At 51.2% G+C, this 15,892-nt stretch overlaps 1 protein-coding gene across 2 annotated transcripts in view; it reads right to left on the bottom strand.

The window, feature by feature from the left end:
* LRP4 (LDL receptor related protein 4) overlaps positions 1-15,892 on the bottom strand; it is a 53,472-nt gene that overhangs the window by 35,913 nt on the left and 1,667 nt on the right. For both annotated transcript variants that reach the window (XM_070804176.1, XM_070804177.1), the window contains exons 2-6: positions 3,302-3,448; positions 1,788-1,904; positions 1,114-1,227; positions 615-731; positions 149-277 (exon numbers count right to left, since the gene is read on the bottom strand). In XM_070804176.1, the coding sequence (XP_070660277.1) occupies positions 149-277; positions 615-731; positions 1,114-1,227; positions 1,788-1,904; positions 3,302-3,448 (624 nt within the window). The remainder of the gene's footprint in view (positions 1-148; positions 278-614; positions 732-1,113; positions 1,228-1,787; positions 1,905-3,301; positions 3,449-15,892) is intronic.

Here is a 15,892-nt window from a genome sequence, read left to right on the forward strand (position 1 = left end):
TCCAGGTTGGCCCCATAGGGAACCAGGGACTCTAGAAGCTCCTCTCCTGAGCTCCTGCCCCAGCTGGCAACCGGGCCTCACCCCCGCCCCCCCAGGAGCTCCTCCCAGCCGGCCTCCCCTCCTCCACCCCACTGGCCAGAGTGCTCACAGCAGTCAGACTCGTCCGACCAGTCTCCGCAGTCGTCATCACCATCGCAGTGGTAGATGTCGAGGATGCAGCGGCCGTAGGCACACTGGAACTCCTCCAGGTTGCAAGGGGGTGCTGGCACTGCTGAGGCTGGAAGGAGGGCAAGGCGGGGAAGGGCACGCACTCAGGCCCCCTCAGAGGAGAAGGGCCCGGACTCCTCCAAGGGGCCAGGCACTCAGACACAGAAGTTTCCTTGGGTGTGGCCCTGATACACGCCCATTTGCCAGAGGACCAAAGGGAGGCCTCCCTTCTCACCTGGGGCACCTGTTCCCTCCCGGCCCCGCCCAGGAGGAGCGGTTGCCTAAGAACCCACCCTCCCGCCGGCTGACCTGCGCTGTCCTTTCACTCGTCGGCCTGGCCCTCAGCCCACCGCATGGCGCCCTCTGCCCCAGCCCAGCCCGGCAGCCTGAGTCCTGGGGCCACTCACGACAGCTCTCCTCGTCGGAGCCGTCTTTGCAGTCGGTGTCTCCGTCGCAGTACCAGTGCTCAGCAATGCAGCTTCCATCGCTGCAGCGGAATTCCTTGTCCGAGCACTTGCGCATGTCTGGGGGGGTGGGGAGGGGGGTACACAGTGGGACAGCAGTCCTGCAGGAGCCGCACCGGTTACCCTCCGGTCATCCTCCCTGACTCCCACCCTCGCTGCCCCCTGGGAGTCTGACCCAGGCCCTGCAAGACTCTGTGGGTTCGGTATAGACTCCTGAGGGGAAAGAAGAGGCTCTGGAGAGACTGGCCTCAGGTTCCCGTTCTGTGGTCCCCGGGGTGTCGGGCCCATCTCCCCATCCTGCTCTCCTCCAGCTGCTCCAGATACCCAGGCAGTTCAAGGGTTGGGCAGTGCTAGGGCCCCTGAGGCTCTTGCCCCTGCCTCGGCCAGGCCATCCACCAGCCTCCCTGCCTGTCCCCCGCCGCCCCCCTGGAGCACCGCTCACCACACTGCTCATCACTGTTATCGCCACAATCATTGTCACCATCGCAATGCCACAGGCTCCGGATGCAGTAGCCATTCTGGCAGGGGAACTCGTCCTCCTCACACTCCCGGGGGGCTGTGGGCACAGAGCAGTCAGCGCCCGGACACCCAGCAGGAAGCCTGGTGGAGCAGAGCAGCTCCGATACTGCCCTAGGGAGCTGGGGAGCTGGCTGTCCCCCACCTCCAGGGGGGCTTAGATAAGCCGAGAGAGGAGGTGGAAGGACAACAGCCAAAGACCACGGGCTGGGGCCTCATTTTCTTTTCTTTTCTTTATTTATTTTGTATTTATTTTAATTGGAGGGTAATTACAATATTGTAGTGGTTTTGCCATACACTGACATGAATCAGCCATGGGTGTATGTAATACACCACATTAACAAATTGAAAGATAAAAACCACATGATTATCTCAATAGATGCAGAGAAAGCCTTTGACAAAATTCAACATCCATTTATGATAAAAACCCTCCAGAAAGCAGGAATAGAAGGAACATACCTCAACATGATAAAAGCTATATGTGATAAACCCACAGCAAACATTATCCTCTATGGTGAAAAACCGGGGCCTCATTTTCTGATTGAAACGCCTTGCCCCGCCCAGCCGGCCCTCAGCCGCCCAGCCCCGCCCAGCACTCACGACAGTCCTGCTCGTCCGAGTCATCCTCACAGTCGTTGTCCCCGTCGCACACCCAGGAGCGGCGGATACATTTGCCGTTGTCACAGTGAAAGTCGAGAGGGGAGCAGGTGGGCAACTCTGAGCCCCGGGAACGGGAGGGGAACAGGGGTCAGTCTGGGGCACTTACTCAGGCAGGCCCCATCTTTCCCTCTGGCTCTGTCTGAATTACGGTCCCTCCTCACTGGCTCCTCCAACTGCCCCTGGCGCCCACTAATACAGAACCAGGCAGAAACAGCAGCTAAGAAGAGAGAGCTTCCTCAGGGGTTCACAGGACAGAAGAGTCCGAGGAACTCAAAACCACCCGGAAAGCAGTGAAGGAAAGCATGAAAAGAGAAGCAAATGTATTCCGCACCCCGCCCCGCCCCACGCCATTCCTCTTATTAAATAATGGCTGACACACCTGGGCTCGATGTCAAGTTCTAGAACTCATTACTTTTATCACACAAGCCAGTTACCCTCACCTAGCTCCAGGTTCTTCCGACTGTACAATGGGGATAATTATAACTGACTCAGAGAGGTCCTTTGAGATAATGCATATGAAAGTGCTCCATGAAAGTGAGCCATTTACCACCATCGCAATTAGCTAAACTGGTTAGGGGTAATAAGGTCCGGGCTATAGCTTCACTCTTACGAGACTAATTAGCCTCCCTCAGACGTAGGTGCTGCCGGGGTGGGGGCCACACCCCAGAACCCAGACACGTAACTGGCTCAGGAGCAATACTGCTACACGTCCAGGACGTGTATCCAGGGCACCCTAGCCTGTGGCGTACGTTATCACACTATGGGAAAGGGGAGACTTAACAAGAATATAAAATTTCTTACCAAGTTTATGTTATTTAAAAAGGTGGGATTACACAGAATACCAACGTAAGAAATAAACAGTCTGCATCCACGTATAGTGTGCACATTTAAAAATACACAAATATGCATCACAAATACACACGCACACAAATACAGAGATCTATTCAAGGCTGTTTTTTCCTGTGCTTGTTTAAAGTCTCTGTTTTATTGGCTATATTGGGTGTGCTCAGTCGCTCGGTTGTGTCTGACTCTTCGTGACCCCATGGACTGCAGCCCGCCAGGCTCCTTTGTCCATGGGGATTTCTCCAGGCAAGAATACTGGAGTGGGTTGCCATGCCCTCCTCCAGGGAATCTTCCCAATAACCCAGGGATGGAACCCAGGTCTCCTGCATTGCAGGCAGGCTCTTTACCATCTGAGCCACCAGGGAAGCCCAGGAATACTGAAGAAGGTACCCTATTCCTTCTCTAGGGGAGCTTCCCACCCAGGAATCGAACCGGGGTCTCCTACATTGCAGGCGGATTCTTTACCAGCTAAGCTACCATTTATTGACTATATGTATGTGGAAATATGGGAAACAGGGGAAGGTTGAAGCCATACACACTGTGAGGAAACCTCCCATCTGTTTATATCCATCACCCTCCCAAGAGCCCGGGGCAGGGGGAGGGGTTCTCACTACATCCGTCCTCATCGCTGTGGTCCCCGCAGTCGTTGTCTCCATCACACTGCCACTGGGCAGGGATGCAGGTACACTCTCCGAGGGCGCTCACTGCACACGTGAAGTGGCTCCGACCACAGGCACACTCGGGGCTGCTGGCCAGTCCTGGGCAGAGAAAAGAGGAACCAGTGAGGGCTCAACTCCCACCCAACCAAAACCCATTCCAGGTGGGGCAAGGTAGAGGAGCCGAGTCTAGGGGCACTGTTACCCAGGAGGTCACGGAGACAACTGCGGGGAGATGTGGATGACGTCATGGTGCCGTCCCCCTCCTCTAGGCACAGACAGTCCAGAAGATACTGTCTGACTTTGGGCTCACAGACGGCCCAGGTCTCCCCTCTATGACAGGGTTTTCTGCACACCCGCAAAGGACCAGAGACAAATGACGCCAATTGCAGGGCTACTGGTCCCAAGGAAAGGGAACCAGGGACAGGAGGCCAATGCACAAAGGCTTCCAGGTCCTTCCCTCTGAATCCAGGTGGCTTTATGGATGCTTTTGCCTCTATTCAGGACCCGGACGCTGAATTAAAATGCTGGCGCCCCTCTGGGGATGAGAAGTCACACCGAGGAGCAGGAAGCAGCAGACACTGCCGGGAGTCCTACAGTCAGAGCGCACCTCTAAGGGGGGCGACCAGGAGAAGGGGGGACGGGATACAGGGTAGGGGGACCAGGTTCCCCTGGGGCAGAGCGACTGGGGCCAGCTGGGGCCTTCCTGTCTGTGGGCCTGGCCGTGGCCCGGAGGAAGGATGGCAGGGGCTGCCCCGCCCCCAGCCCTCACTGCACGCAGCTGGGCTTCCCTATTGAGCATCCAGCTATCTGCCTGGCCAAGTCCCATGACCGGCCGCTGCGCCCCCTCCCCAGCGTGCCCAGCAGGATGCCCTGGGATGGCGTGTGAATGGCTCGGTGCCCCCGCTCCAGCCTCAGCTGGAACAAAGGGTTCTGCCAGGGTCACTCTTCCCACCCCCCACACCAGCATTCATCTAACCCGCTGGGCTGCTGCAGCTGGGAAGGATGGGGGCCACCTCTCCCTTGCTCATCTCCCCCACTTGCTTTCTTCTCCTTGTCCTCCCCTCCGCTGGGTGCTGCCCTCGGGCTGGGCTGGAATGGGGAAGGAGTCAGCTCCCAAATGCCACCCCGCTTCCTTTCCTATTTCCCGGGGCCCAGCGTTCCTCTCTTGGCTCATCTCCTTGACATCCATCGTCACTTCACATTATATTCCTGGGGCCAGCTTTAGGGTTCAGGGCCCAGAGTGAAAGGGTGGATTGCTATTCCCACCAAAAGCAAAGGACTGCTGTTCCCTAGACCCCTCCCTCTCCACATCCACCCCCAGGACAATGATAAGCAGAAAGCAGGGGTCCCTAACCTGCAGATGGATGGGGGGGGTGGGTGGGCAGCCTTTATGATCTGTGAAGCTCTGAAACTACAGGCAAAACGTATGTCTCTGGAGTGGAGGACCACAGCTCTCACCCCACCTTCAGCGGAGGACTTGCCCTCACCTTCCACATGCTGAGGGAATTGGCTGCCCGAGAAAAGATGCAGGACTTCCTGCGGAAGCCACAGGAATCCATCTGGGAGAAGCTGCACATCTACTCCAAGGCCAGTTCGCCTGTCTCTCCAGGTCTCCCCAAGTGCAGGACGGAGAAACTTTTCTAAGTGTGATCAGCTCATCACAGCTATAAGCACTGTTTTCGGGGACTCTGGCTGGGATGGAAGAGCAATAACTAAGTATTCCAGAGGACTCCGTGCCATGGGGCTCACCAAGACACTGACCCCCTTTGCGGGGAGGAACGATGAAGAGCAAGAATAGGCTGCCACAGTGGTTTCCAGTGAAGGATGTTTTTTTCTCCCTGGGGGGCATTTGGCAATGTGTGATGACATTCTGGGTTGTAACTGGTGATGCGGATGGAATTCAGAGGATAAAGGCCACAGACGCTGCGGATGGAAGTCAGAGGATAAAGGCCACAGACGCTGCGGATGGAAGTCAGAGGATAAAGGCCACAGACGCTGCGGATGGAAGTCAGAGGATAAAGGCCACAGACGCTGCTATTAGTCCGCAAAGTACAGAGCTGCGGCTGCTGCTGAGTCGCTCAGTCGTGTCTGACTCCGCGCGACCCTATAGACGGCAGTCGGCTAGGCTGCTCCCCATCCCTGGGGTTCTCCAGGCAAGAACACTGGAGCGGGTTGCCATTGCCTTCTCCAATGCATGAAAGTGAAAAGTGAAAGGGAAGTCGCTCAGTCGTGTCCGACCCTCAGCGACCCCATGGACTGCAGCCTTCCAGGCTCCTCCGTCCATGGGATTTTCCAGGCAAGAGTACTGGAGTGGGGTGCCATTGCCTCCTCCGAACATACAGGAAGGTGCCTGCAAACAAATAAGTTATCCGGCCTAAAATGTAAATGGAAGGTTGAGAAATACTGCTAACCACACAGAGCAGGGAGCAGGGCCACACCAAGGAGGCGATCAGGGTAAGGGGGTGAATGGAGAGGAGAAGGCATGGGAGGGAGGGGAAGAGGAAAAAGCTCTGGACCTGGAGCGGACAGAGCTGGGACCCCTGACCAGTTGTGCTACCTTGTATTAAGTACCATAGTCCCCTTAGCTTGGTATATAAAAAAGTCACAGACTTAGATGAGAAGATGAATGTGGGAGAGGCTGATCCATGCCTGGGCACACCAAGGATGCTCCAGAAGTGCAGGCTGGAGGTGTGGGGACATGAGGATTTGGGGGCTAGCTTCTTTTCTAAAAGGCCTTGAAGCTAAGAACCTGAGTACCAGGATCATGGACAGCAGCATCTTAGGCTACATGCAAGTCAGAAGAAATCCAGGCTAGTGGTTAAGAATTTGCCTGCCAATGCAGGGGCACAGGTTCGATCTCTGGTCCAGGAGGATTCTCCAGGAGGCGGAGGAGCTGGGCCTGTGCTCCAGAACCACTGAGCCCATGTGCCTAGAACCTGTGCCCTGCAAGAGAAGCCAGCGTGATAAGAGGCCCACGCATCGCAAGGAAGAGTAGCCCCTGCTCACAACTTCACAACTATTAGAGAAAAGCCCCCACACAGCCAAAAATAATTAATAAATAAATAAATCTTAAAAAAAAAAAAAAAGGAATTCAGTAGGTAAAGAAGAGCCTTCAGGGGATTTTTTTTTTTTTTTTTTAGCCTCCCCAACCCCCTTTGGCTGAGTGATAGCAGAAGTCCTGACTTCCCCCTGCAGACTTGGAAACAAAGCATTCCATCCGGTGGGCATCAAGTTGGTTGTTGAAAAGGCACGACTTCCTGCCTGTCAGAGCAACATCTGAACGTTGGCATGTGAAGGTCAGGCAGCCGGCGACAGGCAAACTCTTGGCTTGGGTGTTCATACGGTAAACAGACACATTATCCTCCAAGACTCAGCTCTTCTGGACAACTGCTGCCCCTCTGGGATCCTGGGAGGTGGAATTCTGCCTTTTTACTCGAGTCCTGGCTGTGATCATAAAGGACAGCTTTTAACCCTTTTTAACTGAAAGAATGGTGAGTGAAGAAAGGAAACAAATGACCGACCGCGGGTGGCAAGACGCGGTCTTCATTTCAAGAAGGGTTCAGTTAGAGCGCTCCCCGGGGCTTCTGGCCTTAAACACTATTTCCCAGCCACGTTGCAAGTCTGCTTTGGCCGTAGAGGGCATGGGACCTTAAATTTAATGCTGTTCAACAAGGAAAAGATCTCTTCCCAAAGTGTTCACTATCCCTGATCATCCAGTAATCCAGCTTTTGGGATACATGTTACTGTGCTCATAGGGCCTTCCTAGGAGGTTAACTCGAATCTCAGCCATGTTACCTACCACTTTCTCACTGCTTTCTTCAGAAAGAAAGAGAGACGTCCACCTGCTTATACTACCAGATACTGCGGAACATGTGAGAGAACATAGATTCCAGAGTCAGAGAGGCTGGAGTTCAAGTCCTGGTTCTACCACTAACTCTACAACTTTGAGCGAGTTAGTTCATGCCAGAGTCTCAGTTTCCTCATCCATAAAATGGGAATAACAATAGTTTTACCGCAAAGGGTTTTGTAAAGATCAAAAGAAATAATCTGGGACTTCCCTCGTGGTCCAGTGGCGCAGACTCTGCAGTCCCAGTGCCAGGGGCCTGGGTTTGGTCCCTTGTCAGGAAACTAGATCCCAGTGCCACAACTAAGACCCCGTGCAGACAAATATATAAATAAATGCTTTTTTTTTTCTTTTTAAAAAATGTTTTAAATTTTAAAAATCCATGTAAACTTCTTAGCAAAGGGCCAGCACACACACACAAAAAAGGGCCAGCACACAGCGAAAGCTTTATAAAAATACAGCCACCACTCACTGAATATTTACCATGTGCTCTCCAAATACTCTTCTAAAATACTTTTCTTATGCTACATCACTGAAGGCTCTCAATAGTCCTGGGAGGTGTCTGTTATTATTATCACCATCTTACAGGTGAGGACTCTGAGACCCAGGGAGGAGTAGTCTGTTGACAAGTCATACAGATACTAAGGGTTGGAGCCAGCACTCACACACAGGCAGGTCAATTCCAGACCCTCTGCTCTTAACCCCCTCATGCTCCTGCCTCCCAATACATGGTATTGCTATTATGAGAGTTTCCAAATCTCTGAGATCCAAAAAGGGAATTGGTAATACTGGAATTTCCGAGTCCTTCTTTCTGCAGTCTCATTTAGCAAATGCACAGACAGTTTATGGATTTCAAGCAGTGACCCCTCCTTCTGGCTACTGCCAAGGCTAAAGGCCCATTCCCCTTGCCCTAAGGTCAGGTAGCGAAGCAAGGAGAGTATGGAACCCTAGTCCTCTGAATGAGCGCCTCAGTATTGTGTTGGTCCAGAAAAAGGCAGGACTCCACACAACAAATGATTAAATTCCGCGGCTTCTCTTAGCAGTTTGCAAGCCACTTTTGCACACACACTTGTGTTCTCATTTAATCATTACAGCCGTACCCTTTTAACAGGTAAGTCATCTGCTTTGGCCGAGGTCATAGGTTAAGTAGGAGAGCCAGGAGGGCAGCCCCATTCTGATCCTTAGACCAATATTCTTCTGTTACTATGGTCTCAGCATCCGGACTCTCAGTAAAGCTTCTCACTGAGGCACACTCAAGTTGGAGAGGCACTGCTCCTCACCACCTCACAGAACGCTCAGCTCAGGAGGGACCACACCTTCCCGGAGGCCCAAGGTGTCCAGTGACTATACACAGCTACAGAGCAGCTTTTTCAAGTTGAACAAGAAATGAGAAGGCTTAAGGGCTGTCCTATGAGTGTAGGGATATGACAGCTCTCGCAGCCTGGAAGTGATTACAATGGGAAAGGGAGAGAGCATCACTCATATAAGTGAAGGACGTTTTTCTTTTTTTCAAAAATATTTGTTTGTTTGGCTGTACCAGGTCTCAGTTGCAGCATTTGGGATCTTCCATCTTTGTCACAGCATGCGGGTTCTTTAGCTGCAACATGCGGGATCTAGGTCCCTGAACAGGGATCAAACCCAGGCCCCCTGCCTTGGGAACACAGGGTTTTAGCCACTGGGCCACCAGGAATGGTTTTCTTAAACACTGTTCTTTTCTCCAATGCTGTCTTCTTTTCTATCAACTGGCAGCCATGATGAAGATACAAACCTTATTTAATGAGGATAAGTTGTTTGAAATGACCTTAAACTACACCCAGGCCAATCAAGAGACCAATCCTCGGGCAGGTTACTCAGCTTACTTGGGCAGTATCTCCCACTGAAAGGGAGGCCCGTGCCGCAAGACAAAACTGACATAACCGAAAGGGGTAGCAGCCAAAAGCCACATGGAAATGGATCTGGTCTCACCCAAGAGACACCTGGAGTCAGGAGAGACCCGGGTTTCTATACAGCCATTGTTTGAGAGGACAGACCTTGCACAAAAAAAAAAAAAAACTCTGGAACCAATACCAAACAAGGAAAATGGTTGAGAGCAGGAGGCCAGGACGTGAACCCTTTCCTGATGCTGCCCAACCTGGATCCGTGGAGCCTGACTTAACTGAAAGCGTCTGCCCTGTGCCCAGGGGCCCCTGGTGTCTCCTCTATGGCAGCACTTAGCCCACTGTGGGACCGCTGTTCTCCTACTAGACCAGAAGTCTCTTGGCAGTTGGAACTGTATGATATGGAGCTTTGTATCTGTATTCAGTGCGTCGCTCAATGCTTGCCTGTAGTATGGATCATATAAGTTTGTAAAATTAAAAAAAAAAAAAAACAAATTCCTTGAGAATCCTGTGAGAGCTGAAGTCAGAGGAAAAGAGGAAGCCCAGAACATGAGTAATAAAAGTGGTTATTTCCGACTTACCCTATACTCAAGAAAGCAAGAATCTTCTTTTTAAAGAGGCTACCTACTTGTATCCAGGCAAAGTTTAAGTTCACTCCTTTCTCCAAAAAGAGTTCCTTTCATTTGCTGTGTTATCAGGCTGAGTTACTGACGTCCATAACTTTCCGTATCTCTGTCTCTTGATCCCTAGAGGCCAATCTTACCTAGTTTGAAAATCTATCTGATAAACTCTTCTCCTTGAGGGCCCTCTCAAAAGTGACACCATGAGACACATGACTATCAGTCCCAGCAAGTTCAGTCCTCTCTTGCCAGTTTCAAACACAGAAAAGAAGTAAGATCAGCTTCCAAAGTTTTGAGGCAGAAGAGCATAGTGTCAAGAACACAGGAACATAACGAAGCTAGTTACTGGCCATCGGACCTGGGCATGTTATTTAATTTCTACCTTAGCTTTTCATTTGGAAAACTGGGATAAGAGCCCCTACCTCCCATGGGTGTTATGAGAATTGAATTAGTTAATTCATAAAAAACCCTTAGCATATACTAAGCTCTCAATAAATGACGGCGCCTACTATTACTTTTACAGAATCTGACTCACTCAGCCTGTCTTATCCAGCCACCCCTTGATTAAGCCCTAATATTTCAGGGCTTGAGACGTCTAAAAACTCGACTGTCTGCCAAGCTGCAGTGCTGCTCCCACGTGTTAAGTTGGCGGCGTAAGTGGCCTCAGGAAGAGACGGGGGAGAGTCCTGTGACCACGGTCCCACTTTACGGCCCTTCTCTGGGGGAGCTTGAAGTACATGGCATCCTTTATCCTTACCTAATCTGTCATCATCCAATTCCTAGGAGGCAAGCATAGACAAGAGCATTTAGAACCTAAATTTCAGAGCAACTTAGACATGGATTCGTTTCCTTTTTTGTGAAATGGGGGTGGTGGTAGTACCCATTTCATAGGGTTGATAGGAGGTTTAAATGAAATAATACATACAAAGTACATCATAGCAGCTACTTTTTGTTGTTGTTGCTGTTAATACCACCATCTCCATCTGCATCTGCTCTCTCAACCCAGTAATGTAGCTGTGTCTCCGTACAGGTCTTCAGAAGTCTCCTCACCCTGCCCAGGAGCTCAGTCAACAAGACTCCACAAATCCAGCAGGGCTTGGAGGCGGCTGTGCTCACTGAGAGGCTGCTCAGAATATTGCTCTCCCCTCCCCCTACATCTCAAAACCCAAGGCCCACAGGATAACACATGGCTTCAAAGAGCAACAAACCACATCTCCTGGGAGCTTTTTAAAGCCTCCCTCCATCAAAAAAAAAAAAAAAAAAAAGCACCCGATAGGTAATTCTTTATGCACTGGGATTCTCTGAGAAGATGAAGACTGAAAACAGAGAGGAGAGGTCAATCTGAGATAAAACAGAGACCAGTCCTGATCAGGGTCTTCTGGTTTAGGATAGATATAAAAGAGTCTATTCTAAGAGCCAGTGTGGATTAGAGGGTTAACAGCTCAGGCTCTGGGTTCAGATCCTGGGGCAGTTACTCACTAGCTGTATGACAGCAAATGGCCCAAGCCTTACCTTCCCGTCTGTAAGACAGGAATCTAACAGAATCTTCCTAGTAAGGATACGGTGAGGAGTAAATGTGATAAAACATGCTAACACTTATCACAGCGCCGGCAATACAGAAAAGAGATTCACCAGTGTTAACTGCCCCAGAAGTCCATTTGTCATTTTTGGACTACATGTCCCAACTTGCTATGCAAAAATGGTCGCCAGAGATCACTCCCAGAGGAGCAGAAATTCTCATTTGGGGGAGGTATATTTTAAAGCCATTCACTTTTTTTCCTTCTCTGAACCTGTGGCTGAAATTTCTTGTTTAAACAGCAGGTAAGTGTGGGGTTGTGGGGAGGGGGGAGTGGAAAGAGGAGGAACCTCTCCTTTCTTATTTGCTTTGTTGCTGTTGTTGCTAAGTTGTGTCCGACTCTTTTGCGACCCCAAGGACTGATAGCCTGCCAGGCTCCTCTGTCCACGGGATTTTCCTGGCAAGCATACTGGAGTGGGTTGCCAGTTCTTTCTCCAGGGGATCTTCCCAATCCAGGGATTGAACCCACGTCTCCTGCTTGGCAGGCAGATTACTTACCATTCAGCCACCTGGGAAGCCCTTCTTATTTGCTAGATGTATGGCTATTAGAACCCAGCATCTGTATTTGATTTCCAGCAGGCCGTAGTCAACCCAACAGAAAAACTATCTCTCGTCCTCATCCAGGCCATGGTGACAGTCGGCTCCCCAGGCTGGGGCCAAGGAGGGGACTATTCGGAGCATTTCCCCTACCCCTTGCCCTGCAGGCCGGGCAGGAAGTGGAGCAACTGAGCAAGGAGAGATCACTGGAGCTCCTTCCAACCTCGAAGCGTCTTTGCTGCTGCTGCCGCTGTGTTGCTTCAGTCGTGTCCGACTCTGTGCAACCCCATAGACGGCAGCCCACCAGGCCTCCTGTCCCTGGGATTCTCCAGGCAAGAACACTGGAGTGGGTGGCCATTTCCTTCTCCAATGCATGAAAGTGAAAAGTGAAAGTGAAGTTGCTCAGTCGTGTCCGACTCTAGCGACCCCATGGACTGCAGCCTACCAGGCTCCTCCGTCCATGGGATTTTCTAGGCAAAAGTACTGGAGTGGGGTGCCATTGCCTTTTCTGAGAAGCGTCTTTATTTCACTGCTAATCAGGTGTCTCTCTACCCTGTACCTGCCTGGCCCTTCACCCAGATGGGAGGCGGTGGGGGACCCTCTCCTCCACCAAAAGGTTCTAGGGCCAGGAGCTTCCCCAGCCCCAGAAAACCTCCAGTGATAAATCATGCAGCAGCACCTTTGTGCTGCCTCTCCGCCAGATGGGAGGTTTGCTCCCAGGCTTTTGTTTCCGGCTTTGCTCGCAACTCCGATCCTCCCGGCTCTGCACAGAGGTGAGGGGGGAGCTCCGGTGGGCTGTGTCTGGGCTTGCAGCGAGTCCCCGGCGAGGCTTTCTTCACTGGGGCTTGGGCAGCGCCCTTCCCCTCCTCACTCTAACCTGAACGAGCAGGGAGCAGGGTGTCAGGGCAGCTGGTGGGCGATCCACTCAGCTGTGAGCGAGGATGGGAATGCCTACGTGCCGTGAAAGAATGAAGTTTGCTCGGAAGGGCGTAAAAGGTGCCCAAGGGCACCAAGGATGTTTGCTTCTTGCTAAATCAAAAATGCAGAACAGAAAATGGAGTCAAAGGACTGCCGGGAAAGCTAGAGAATCAGCTCTTTTGAACGGCTGCTCTTGGCTGCTCTTGGTTACGGTCAACTTTCCGCAACTCCCCCGCACCCCCCCACCCAACCATCACATCAGTGGCACCAACTTATATGGAAAAAACAAAGACACTACAGGGGTCAAACTCGACGGGTGGAAAGGCTGGGGGCTGGGTCATGGGCTTGAGACTCCAATCTATTCTCCCTGCATCCCGATAGGATTCCGGATTGAAGACAGTAGTCGTGAAGGAAGGCAGCCCCACAGCGGCCCGGCCCCCAAATTGGGGCAATTACTACCTTATGAGCTCTGGGGCTTGTCCTTTCCCAGGCCAGTGGGAGGAAGAGCCTGGAATTCTAAATGGTTGCAGCTCCAGGAGACCTCTGCCAGCACCTCTCACCCCGGGTCACAGCAACCTTAGGGCGAGATGGCTGGCTGCAACCCCGACTACGGGGATGCTCTCAGAGGAAAGCCCCGCCTCCCAGGCTCTGACCCAGGGGAACTGAGTCAGAGTGAGCCCGCTAGACTCGCAGCAGAGCTCCACAGACTTCTTTTCTGAAGTGTGGATAGGAGAGAAATATGCTTAAGTTTCATTAGATGTTCAAGGGGGTAAAGAAAGGGCATGATCTTAAAAAAAAGAGAAAGAGCAAAAACCAGCTTAACTGAATGAAGGGCTGAGCCTCCATTTTAGCACAAGACACTGCAGTTTAACTACTTGTTTGCCTGATTCCCATAGCCCAAAGGTGAAACCCATCTCTAATCCATTTCTGCAAGCACACTAGCAAACAACCAACATTTATCTGTGGGACTCTGTGCTGAATGGTTTGAACGTCCTATTATCTCATTTAATTTTTACAGGATCCTTGCATGATAGTTTATTACTATTCCAGCCCTTTCCTTACAGATATGAACCCTGAAGTTCAAGGTGATCAAGTGTTTTATACAGGATCACCAAGACATGGTGGAGCCAAGATTCAAACTGCCTGCGCTTCTTGATCATGGAGCTGTGCATGCAGGGATTAGATTAGCACTTGACAAATGTGTGTCCAGGGAATGAATGAACAAATGAATGGGTGCAGAGCCCAGTTCAGGGAATGCTCCTGAGTGTGCTGGGGAAAAAGAACCTGACCCTGTCAGCTCGAAGCTGGAAGGAGAGTGGCAAGCACAGGCATTCATCAGAGCTATTTATAGGGCCAAACCCTGGCTCTGCCAGCCAACCAGTCATCATGAAGTCTTTCCTGGGACACTGAATCCCACCAGGCTGAGAAAGGGAGAAAGGTTTCCAATATTGAAGATGAGATGGTAATCCAGACACAGTCTGGGGCCAGATGCCCCATGTCCAGACAACTGTGATAAAACTCGTAGTAAACTGTGTCAAGGAATGTAGAGACCGTGGTTGGAACAGGCTAATAGACCTAGTTGGTCACGGGCATGGAATGGTCACGAAATTATGAGATGTGTCCAAACACAAAAAAAGACAAGACTACTTCTTAGAGTAGTCTCCAAAATTCTGCCCCTCTTTTGGAAGCCCCTAGGATTGATCCTGCCTTCAAAGGAGAAGCAACATAGCCAGCCTCTCGCATCTTCCTTCTTCTTAGGGATCAAGATTAGCAGTCAACCCGTAGAAAGAACGAGAAAGGCCAGTAAAACATCCTGTCCTCTGTAACGTCCTGTGTTCTCCGCTGGCCCAGAAGATGGGAAAGTCCAACGTGCTCAGTATCAGACATGGCCTTACTCAGTCGCCTTGCACCTGTCATTCTTAATACCATGTGCCAGTCCCAAAGATGTTATCTGATACTCAACAGGGGACAGAAGAGGAAATCCAAAATCAGCGACAAGCCAGGCATCTTTCACAAGCCCAGTAAGATCAGGGACAAGGTCAACAGAGCACCGTGACAACACCAGACAGAAAGGAGACCAGTCTCAGCTCCACTCTTTGTCACTCAGCCTCACAATAACCCTCTATGTACCAAAACTTACCTGGAAGAGATCTCCAAGACAAACAGGGTTTTCGCTCTTCAAATGGTGGTGGATTGTCTGAGGTCTCACCTCAACCCTCAACAGGAAGATACCCAGAGCTATTACCAGTTATCAAGTTTCCTTCCAAAAATCTTTAGAAGTATTACACAGGTTCAGGCCAATCCCACAGGCTCTAGGAAAAGTCCCAAGTACTAGCAGCATCCAAATAAGTGCCTTGAATTTTAGTGTCTTGAATTCATTCCTAGTTGAGGTCAGATCTGTCTAACTGATCGACTATGACACACTGACTTCCCCCTTGAGCCCCTGGAACATAGGTATTTTTGGTTGAGTGACTGCTCAGTCTCACTGGTGAACCATGAATCTGTCTCTTCCAAGCCTCCGAGGATGGCACAGCAGCAGGCTAGGCAAAGTTTAGATCTTGGTGCCACTGAGGGTCCTTGGGCACATACACAGAGAGCCTCCCATGCCTTGAAGTTTCCATTAAATATCTTGACCTTGAAAAGAACCCGAAGAGTGACCAAGAACCCTCCTATCCTTCTTTTGTGAAGCACAGAATATACACAATTTTCTACCCCGGTTCTCAATGCAGATGTAGTGTATGCAGTTTTGACAGCTCTGGAGCAATAAAATCCTCTTGGCCAGTCTCCCCCGGAACCTTCCAGCTCCCCTTTCCCTAGGGCAGAAGGCGACAATCTCCTCTCTGGCTTTGTTGGTATCCGTTTTAGCGCCCGCCCCACCCCCCCTTTTTTTTTCCTTCAGTGCCATGCCATTTCCCTTGATCTTTTTCAAAACTTCCTCCAGGGGGCAGGGAGGAAAGCTCCCTCCTCTTGCTTCGCAGCCCGAAGGGGAAAAGCCCCCAAAAAGCATAGCTGTCCCTTTAAGGGGCCCATGTGGTGGGAAGAGCAGCTACATTCCTACCCTAGTAGGGCCGCTGTCCCGACACGCCAAAGAGGCTACAAATAACCTTCGAGGAGAGAACCCCGGAGGGGGAGAGGACAGTCCAGAGAGGAACGTGGTCACCGCGCTGCTAC

This window comes from Bos indicus, chromosome 15 (genome assembly GCF_029378745.1).
Source record: "Bos indicus isolate NIAB-ARS_2022 breed Sahiwal x Tharparkar chromosome 15, NIAB-ARS_B.indTharparkar_mat_pri_1.0, whole genome shotgun sequence".
Classification (NCBI taxonomy): domain Eukaryota; kingdom Metazoa; phylum Chordata; class Mammalia; order Artiodactyla; family Bovidae; genus Bos; species Bos indicus.